The sequence below is a fragment of the Melospiza melodia genome, chromosome 5, assembly GCF_035770615.1.
Source record: "Melospiza melodia melodia isolate bMelMel2 chromosome 5, bMelMel2.pri, whole genome shotgun sequence".
NCBI lineage: Eukaryota > Metazoa > Chordata > Aves > Passeriformes > Passerellidae > Melospiza > Melospiza melodia.
In genome coordinates, this window is record NC_086198.1 from 1296541 (window position 1) to 1305970 (window position 9430).

General features: G+C 42.4%; 1 protein-coding gene across 2 annotated transcripts in view; it reads right to left on the minus strand.

The window, feature by feature from the left end:
* The window catches only part of MTMR7 (myotubularin related protein 7), a 41102-nt gene extending 33653 nt beyond the window's left edge, over nt 1-7449 (minus strand). For both annotated transcript variants that reach the window (XM_063155963.1, XM_063155962.1), the window contains exon 1: nt 7275-7449. In XM_063155963.1, coding sequence (XP_063012033.1) covers nt 7275-7298 — 24 coding nt within the window. In that variant the 5' untranslated portion in view covers nt 7299-7449. The remainder of the gene's footprint in view (nt 1-7274) is intronic.
* Nucleotides 7450-9430: the final 1981 nt, after the last annotated feature.

Consider the following 9430-nt stretch of genomic DNA (forward strand, 5'->3'; position numbering starts at 1 on the left):
GCATTGCCTATTTTTGAATGCTTTTTGAATATGCTACCTTCATCCTCACTTCTTTAAGCTGTTTCAGTGTCTCCAAACATGTCACCATCTCAAAACAGTGCAGAAGTTACTGCTACTATTTCAGGCTGTTCACAGCTCCACGTGGGAAAGCTTTTTCAGATAAATACAGAATCAGTTCTGACTGTGGGCTCAGACTGAGTAGGGAAAGGAGAAGCAAAACTGTACAGCAGATTGGCCAGAACTGGAGCTTCCTGTCACAGCAAAGCTCATGTGGAGCAGGAAGATGCTATCTGACACAAAATGGTCTCTACTGTAGGTTTTTCCAATAAAATTAAATTTGAATTATGAAATAAAAATCTCAAAGAGCTTTTTTCTCGCTGAATAGGTTTTGAGTCTGTGTGTTTGCTTCCTATGCTTTAGCTAACCTGAAGAGGAAGGCACTTGAACAGCTAGTTCTGCCATGGTCATTGCTGACCTGCTCATTATCACTGAGCATCTTGGAGAAGCTGGAAAGCCTAGAACAAAAGAGATCAGCTCCCATGTCACCAAGTATTCCCTGTTCCTTTAGGAGGAGCCCTGACTAATTCTAATTCCTTACCCCAAGAAGGAGAAAGGCCAGAAAACCCTCCCAGACAGGAGAAAGCTGCCAATTAAAGGTAAGCAGGGAATGTCCTCACTCAGGCCACATCTTCAGGAGCTTCTCCATTGTTCAGACACTTGAAATTCATTGCTCTACCACAACCCATAAAAGCATGTTTCATGTATAAGCTGATAAACTACCTCGAAATTTGGCCGCACAAATGAGTTTCAGTGATTCTCCAAGGATAAAGAAAGGCCACTTCCACAAACTTCTCTGCTGCTGAAAAAGCTGACCCAAAGCCAAGGCTGGGCCCTGGGGGCACACACTCAGCCCTGCAGAGACTTCTTCTTGTCCATCCCCTTGGCCTCCTGGACTGACCAGGGGTTTCTGCTGCCTTCCCTCCTCTCCCCATGAGGTTACCCCAGGAGTAAAAGCAAGAAGAAACTGCATCCTGGGAATTCGTGACAGGAATTCGTGACAGGACTCTCGCTGGCCTTAGCACTGCCAGCAGACAAAAGCTAAGGGAAGAGCTGGTGAAAGCCAAAAGCCTGAGCCTAATGAGGAAAAAGGAGCACAGCTGGTATGGTTGGAGGCCAAGTGGAACATTTGAGCTTTCTTCACCCTGGTTGACCCCAGCTATCCATGTGTTTAGCATCATTCCTGAGAGTGAAAAAAGACCAAATGCTATGACTTTTTTTTTCCAACACAAAGATAGTAGTGTTGTACTTGCTAAACAAAATATGTAATAAGTAATCTTTTTTGCATGATCTTGGAGTAAGAATAAAAGAAAACTGAATTGCCAATTGATGCTGCCTTTTAATGTGGTTTCCATTCTATTTCATAAGAATCATAAAAACTGTACTTGATCCATGTTACATTTTTATATTTCCCTCTCTGAAAAGATCTCCCAAGTGCAGTAAAATAATGCACAGTCTATGAAGTTAGATGGCTACCTATGTCAAAAGACTCAAACAAAGCCAAAAGTAAATAATTAAATTTAAGCAAAGATACCTTAAGAGATGCATTATAAAAAAGTTTCCTCAGGGCAAATCTGGCAGGATGGGGGGAAATATTCAAGAAAAATCTAAACAAGTTTAATTTTCTAAAGAAATAAAGTGAAATGGAGGAAAAGAGCTGAAAAAATATTAATGAATGATTCATAATAGCAAGACAGACAACAAACTACCTAATAATTTGGCTTAAAAAAGAAATTGTTCTCTGCTAAGATCTATAAAGAGCGAGGTCAGCACCACATTAGCAGATACACCTGAGTAGCAGCTGCAGAATGGGAGCAACAAACAAGACCCTATTCCAACAGTACAGAGCTTTCCAATACGGTGCCAACACTAACACAAGGCTCATACATAAAACTTTCAGTCTGTATTAGATCTCATTTATCTGGAAAAGGAGAAGACAGCAACTAAGTGTATCCTATTAAAAATCCTATCTAAGAGTTTTAATTTAGGAAAAACAAGGACTCCTCAAGGCAGTAAATCTTAATACACTAGCTAAGTTTGTTCTGGTTTGTTCTGAAAAGATATATAGGGAAAAAGAATTCTGCATGCAGCCAAAGGATACCAATAAGAAATATATCTTTAAACTCTTGTATTTGATACAGGCTTTTCTGTTACATGTTTGAAACCATGCCATGTTCAGCAGCCTATTTTAGAGCAGCAGTACCAAGTCATTTCAGCTGTGCAGGCCACGAGAGATTTGCATTAAAAATGGATTTGTAGGACTCCTTTTCTGGTAGTAAGGACCTGTCTTTCTCAGCAGAATACACCTGCACAGCAGGAAATGTCAGTGTGCATTTTCTATTGCAAATAGATCATTCCTTGAGTTTACAGACAGCAATGGCTCAAATACCACCCACTCGGGCCTAGAGATTCCAGCCTTGACCACCCCCAAGCCTAACTTCTCAAATCCTTCATTCCAATTTCAGTCTCCTACAATGCAAAAAAATATCAAAGAGGACCCTGCAGACATGCTGTCTTAATGATTTCCAGTACTATTTTTCAAGTGCAATAAGGTGTGGAGTTAGCAGTTTAGACATAAATACCAAGACAACAAATTAAAACACATGACTACCCATGATTTTTAGAGCTTGTTTTGTGACTTTATCCAGCTACCTCTTTATTGAGTGTCACATTATTGAAAATATGAAAGTCTGTGTGATCTTCTGGCCATTTTTGACTAAATATTTTGAGAATAATGGCTGTTATAAGACTTTGTTTAAATTGAAACTCACACTAAGAAGGTAGCTTGATGACTCTAATTCAAAACAAATATTTTACAGCACAATTCCAAACAGATATTTTAGGTCCAATCCCACAATATCTGGACAGTTTCTGCAGTTCTTATTTTCATTTTATCCACCTCCAGTCTGATTATACCACAGAACATTTTCTGGGCAGAGTACACTACAAAGCTCACTTGTGTTAAATTTATCCTTTGGGTTCAAATTTTCATAGCACAAAGATGGAATAAATGGAGCCCAAAGAAAACTAAATTTCATTCTAAATAAGGAAGATTTATTAATAAGAAAAAAATCCATAACTCACAAAATCAGAGTTAAATGTGTCCAGGATTAGTGTATATGTTTTAATGCATCATTTGACTAAAGCAGTGAAGTAGAATGACATATTTGAAGCCATTAAACATTACTGGACCCAGAACAGGCTAAACAATTTTTAACCATGATGTAAAATGAGAAACAGTTATGAAATCAGAAAACACCAGCTGAATTGTAAGACACACTGCTCTGAGTTGTATACTTAGAGGGAAGCACAGAAACCACCTTCACACAACACTCGAAAAGCAGAAAATCATCTTGGCACTTAAAAGATGTTGCATAATGTGTTTGCTGTAAGCTGATGACCCAAAACACCATTAAAAGGCAAAGGCCATGCCAGCCTCACCTCCTCTACCTTTCCTAAGTAGCAAACTAAGCACAAGTTCAGCCAAACCCTAGTACTGTGGTGAAGTGTCTGTGGCACTCCACTGCTCATTCCAGTGGGGGAAACAACCAGTTCACATCCCCAGGTGTTTCCCGGTACCACATAACTGAAATAAATCAAACTTTTCCAAAAGGAATTGTAGCTTGGATACAGAGACCATAACTATAATATCACACCTTATCTCAACAGAAGGCACGCAGAGAGCAGTGGTAGAATATGCCAACTTACCTCAAAAAAACCATGGAGATCCAGCAACCCAGAACATGTCATAGGAAAGTAAAGACTGGGCATGCTGGGTTCAGTTTTGCTGTTGATCTGGATAGACATCTTAACAAATGTTTTGCCATTTACATTGTCATATATAAAGTGGATATAAATTACATGGATTTCCTGATGGAGACTTTGTGAAAAAGGACATGGTATAAAATCTTATTAGGAAAGTAAGAATTATGGAAACTAGATTAAAAACAAAAGCAAACACCTAGTTCTCTTGCACATGCTGGAAATTTATTCTGTGAAGCAATACATCTGGTAGAGTGATTTGTCACTAGCGTGGGAGCAGATCTTAAATTCTGCCTGAGAGAGGCATCATTGAAAGGAAGTACCTCGCTGTAACATCACAAAAATGAAAGCACTCAAGCAACTCAAGTCATCCCAAGTATTCTGCTAACACTGAGCCAAAAGAATTTCTGGGCTAAGCCCACTGAAGACAGCTAGTACACCAGGGAAAAACTGACGTGTTCTTTATTATAAGGCCATCAATAGGCCTGCTGACAATGTACAAACACAAATTATATGAACATATCTAGAGAGCTCTGGATCTTTCATCCTGTCCCTGGCCAGACGTATCTCTACACATGCTCATAAAACGTGCTTCTAATCTTCTCAAAAGTATTGCTGATTTCTTTTTTTCTGAATGTTATGAGCTGTTTGTCATATTTTGGGTTTGGAGAGTTATCCTAAACCATCTTGCTGTTCAACCCAAACTCATGTCAGTCACTGGTTTTACTAAGTTTTAATTTTTAAAGGGTATGGGAGTTATATATAATTCTATTCAGCAATGAGGGATGGTTTCCAACTTTTAAACTTAAATTATGGCCTTCATACACAGGATGGCATTTACCTTGTGAAAATACAGTGCCTATGTATGTTCATACAGGCATACATTATATATGCACCCTGTTTTCTACCAAGAGTATAATGACAGAACAACAGTGGTCAGCACAGCAAACAGTGTGTCAGCAGGTGGATATGTACAGTGTGTTGGGAAAGCACCAGAATGGCCCTTGCAGTGGGAAATTTTACTCCAGAGTCTTGCAAAACTTTGTGCGGGCAAAGGAGACAGGAGCTTCAACACAGACAGACATGGTAGAATACCTCCAAGAAAAACAACCTAAAACATATCTACAGAACAATGGATTGGACATAGGAAAGAGGTCCTGGGGTCATTGATGACATTGCTCTGAAATTATCAGAATCTGTGATCAAGATTTACTGTGAAGGCATGGGTAAGGTGAACATGGAATATTTATTGAACAAATCCTTGAAGCTAGAAGGAAGCAATACTGAAGGAAGCTACTCAAGACTTTTCAATAGACAGGAGGAAATAATTTTTGTGAAGCTGTGATCTTCTGGAGCTTGCTTCCACGCAGGCTGTGGAGCCAGAGAGTGTCATCCTGTCTATAAGGAGCTCTGGCTAACTCACACAGAGTCCATAAATGGACACTAATAGGAAGAGCTGGAACCTAATACATCTGTAAATGCTGAGAAGCTGCAGAATGTGGCCAGGTCTAAATGCTCTCTCTCCTCTGTCACTCTGACACAGAGTAATTATGTTAATGAACTACTGACCCACCTGCTATGTAATTACCCTCTGCTTTTTTAATGTCTGTTATGTTTTATCAGATTAACTTTAATATTTATGAACCATAAATCACTACAGTCATATTTCACTTAAAATTAAAACAATTGCTGAGACCTAATGGGTGTTATGTAACATAGACCTCCCTTTGAAGGAAAAGCTTTTACTTGGGCAAAGAATTTTGTTTTCAGATATTAGTAAGTTTATTATCCTGCTAAGTATGGGATTTATCTTGCTTTTCCATGTGGCTGGGTTTGCGAATCAGGAAAGTATCATTAATACCTCTGCAGAGCAGGGCAGTCACTTCTCAAATTTCTCTCAGGATAGGTTTGTATGGAGTCAGGAAATGTGACACCAGAGGCTAACATATGGTACTATGAGCCTATTTTTACATTACAGGCATTGGAAAACATTTAATGTTCAGTTCCAAATTATCAAAACCAAATTCAGTAAAAACAAAACAAAACAAAAAACCCCAACAAGTACTGGTGACTTATTTTAAGATGAGGAATTTAAAAAAATCAATGGTATCAATTCTGTCAGGGAGCTGTAGATACATTGTTTTCTCAGTGTATTTAGGAGTAACTGGAGAGATCAAGTATTTTAGTAATCAATCAAAACATGCTGATTTTCTACATTTATATTGGAAATTTTACAGGATTTTTGTACCCCTTGTACCTTTAAATCATTCTTCCTAAACTGCTCTATTATATCAGATACCTTTCAGCATAGCTATAATCTAAGAGACTGCCAGGATGCAGGACTGCAGAATCATCTCACACTGAGTTAAGATTTTCAGTGACCTGAGGCATTGGCACAGTGCCTTCTCACAGTATCAGATACAGAAATGGGTTCTACATATGCAGAGTAATATTTTCTGGACCAGGACTGGTTGTAGAAAAGAAAATAGATAAGCTTCATTGCCTGCAACGGGGACCTGCCTGGGTCTCCCATTTGCAGCAAACACAACCATTTATTTTTTAATATATTTTTCTACCCTTATTAGTTGTTTTTAATATTTTTCTCATTCAGGCTTTCAGCATTCTTCAGCAAACGGTCAGGAGCATCTGTACAGACAACTTCCACTAATTGTACCTACCTGCAGGAGGACACAGCCATACTGTTCTGAAATTCTTCCTTCCCAAAAAGGGAGATAACAGGTAATGAAATGAGATTAGAAGGAAGGCAGTTGTTATAAATGCCTATCTTCTTACTAGATTTACAGCTTAACACCTAAAGGCCGAAAAAAATAGGCAAATAACAAGGCCCTGATCTCAAATTCATGCCAGCATATTAAATATTGATAACAAATAAAAACAAATTATTAATTTCGTATTTACTTATTAGTAAATAAATAAATAAATACACAAATATTTATTTATTATAATAAATACCAATATATTTTATAATATATCCCACCCCATTTCGAATTAACATATTGCTCTGGTTCACTTTTTGTGATTACTTTTAATCAAAACCTTTTATGTGTTAAAACTGTTTCTTTTTTTTTAGAGTAACGTGGCAATGTTGGCCTAGCGCTTAGAAAGCTGTAGAAAAAAACGGATTACGTCGGCAAAAGATCAACCATAGCATAGAAACACTGGAGCAATGAATCTCCGAGCCCGGAATCTCGGGGCACACGGCAGGCGGCCGAGCAGCAGCGCCGCAGCCCTGGGGATGCCCGCAGCTGCGGGGCAGTGCCCGCTGCCCGAGGGGCTGGCTGAGAACCCCGAGCAGCGCATCCCGCAGGCCGGCAGGCAGCCCGGCAGGCAGCATGGGCCGCGGGCCCGGACAGGCCGCAGGGCCGCGGGGCCAGGCTCCCCCGGGCCGGGGCCGGGCCCGGAGCGGGGATGCGGCCGCGGGCGGCGGGACCCACCTTGGGCATGCGGATGTGCTCCATGGCGGCGGCGCCGGGCCCGGCTCCTCACGCACCGCCCCCGCCGCCGAGCGGCCCTGCGCGCCTGGCCTCTCCCGCCTGCTGCTGGAAACAACTGGGGCTTTTTAATCATGTAATTTCATTTGAGGTTTTCCTGGCGTTTTCCGGCGCAGGTGGGAAGGAAGAAGGGAGGGCTTACTGCCGGCAGATGATGCGCCCGTGCTGCGATGCCGGCAGGTCAGCGGCTGGCTCCGCCTCCCCGGCAGCTGCCGTGCCGCCCCGGCCCTGGGGATGCTCCGTGCCCGCCCTGGCACGGCACGGCCCGGCACGGCCCGGCACGGCACGGCATAGCACGGCACGGCACGGCACGGCACGGCACGGCACGGCCCGGCACTGCATTGCACGGCACGGCACGGCACGGCACGGCACGCCACTGCATTGCACGGCACGGCACGGCACGGCACGGCACGGCACGGCCCGGCACGGCACGGCACGGCACGGCACGGCACGGCACGGCACTGCATGGCACTGCACGGCACGGCACGGCACGGCACGGCACTGCACTGCACGGCACGGCACTGCACGGCACTGCACTGCACTGCACGGCACGGCACGGCACGGCACGCAGCCTCCGGCCGCGGCCCCGAGCGCGCTGCCCGCACGGTGTGCCGTCTCACCGAGCGTTACATCGCTCTGCCCTTCCTTTCAGGGCAGATCAGATGGGAAGCTAAAGCGAGCTCTGTCTGAGATCGCCTCCCCCGTTTTGTTTGTTTCCTGGCCCAGCGCGTACAGTAGCTCAAAGACAAAAGCTCCACTTACTGAAACCGAAGCACTGGATTTTGTTTATCTCAAGTTCTGTGTGTCTGTAGTTCACGACTTTGCTGCATCCTCAGATTTGCACAAGGGGATCTTTTCAGTGACACACAGTTTTCAGCCTTGTGTCAGAAATTCCTTTTGCCTTACCTATTGCCAGAGATGTGTTTCCTCTTGGAGCAAAAACAAATGACACTGAGATGATTTTCCCAGTTTACCAGTGTGAAGATAAAGAACAAGTATCTCTTACCACCTTTCATACTGTGTGAAGATAAAGAACAAGTATCTCTTGCCACCTTTCATACTCTAACCAGCTATCATATTCAGAGCAAAAAGAGAAACTTCTCAGTGTTTATACCAATGTGCAAATGACTAGAGGTGCTAGTATATTACTTCAGATACACCATAAATATTAAATGCCCAGGTATTCTATATTGGTCAAGGTATTCCTGCAATTCTTCACAAGTAGGGACTAGCCTCATGGAGGCATAGAAATAAATGTGGAGACCTGTCAAACAAGCCCCACAAAGGCCACAGCAAGAGGGCTTTGCTCCAGAGCAACAGAAGCTCTCAGCATGTCCTTTTCTTGCCTGCAGAGAAGACAGCAAGCTTAATTCGTTTTGTGAAAGATAAAATATGGGTTGAAAATAACATGGGGTTACCAAAAACAGAAATGCATTTTACCCCCAGGGAAAGGGAACAGTGGGTACAGCTCTACTGGTTCCAAAGTTTCTCCAATCCTGCCACTTTCTTGCTAGTGAATGGCTAGATTTTCCTCCCCCATTTCTTATCCACAAAACTCAGGGCATCAAGATGTTTTTTTAATATCAGCTCTTAGGTTAGAGGAGGCAGAAGCTGATGAGTGGAAAATAAGTCATCCCTGGATTTGACCATTCTGCTTGCCACTCCCATTTTGGCCCATTTCTGCCCATCTTTCTCTCATAGTTCTGCTGCTGTTTGGATGGCATCCATAAATGTGCATAAAGTGTGGACTTCATAAGACTCTTGATCAGTGGCATATTTTTATTCTCTGTTTTAGCCCAGAGCATCAGAATAAATTAAGAATTAACCAACCATGGAATATGTTCCGTTTGTAGTTATAGCTGATGTGATTCATTGTGTGTATTATCATCCTTTGGCATCACCACCAATGAGTAAAGTTGGAAGAAAATACATTTATCCTTTCAGTCCCCAGAGATGCTTTTACTCTGGTACATCTTGTGATTCATCGCAGCCAAGTCCAAGTCCTACAGTTGATGTCAGGAGAACTTTCAGATGCAAGTGACAATGCACTTTAACTTTGCTTCACATTCATCAGTATCTGCAAAGCTAAAGCATTGCTG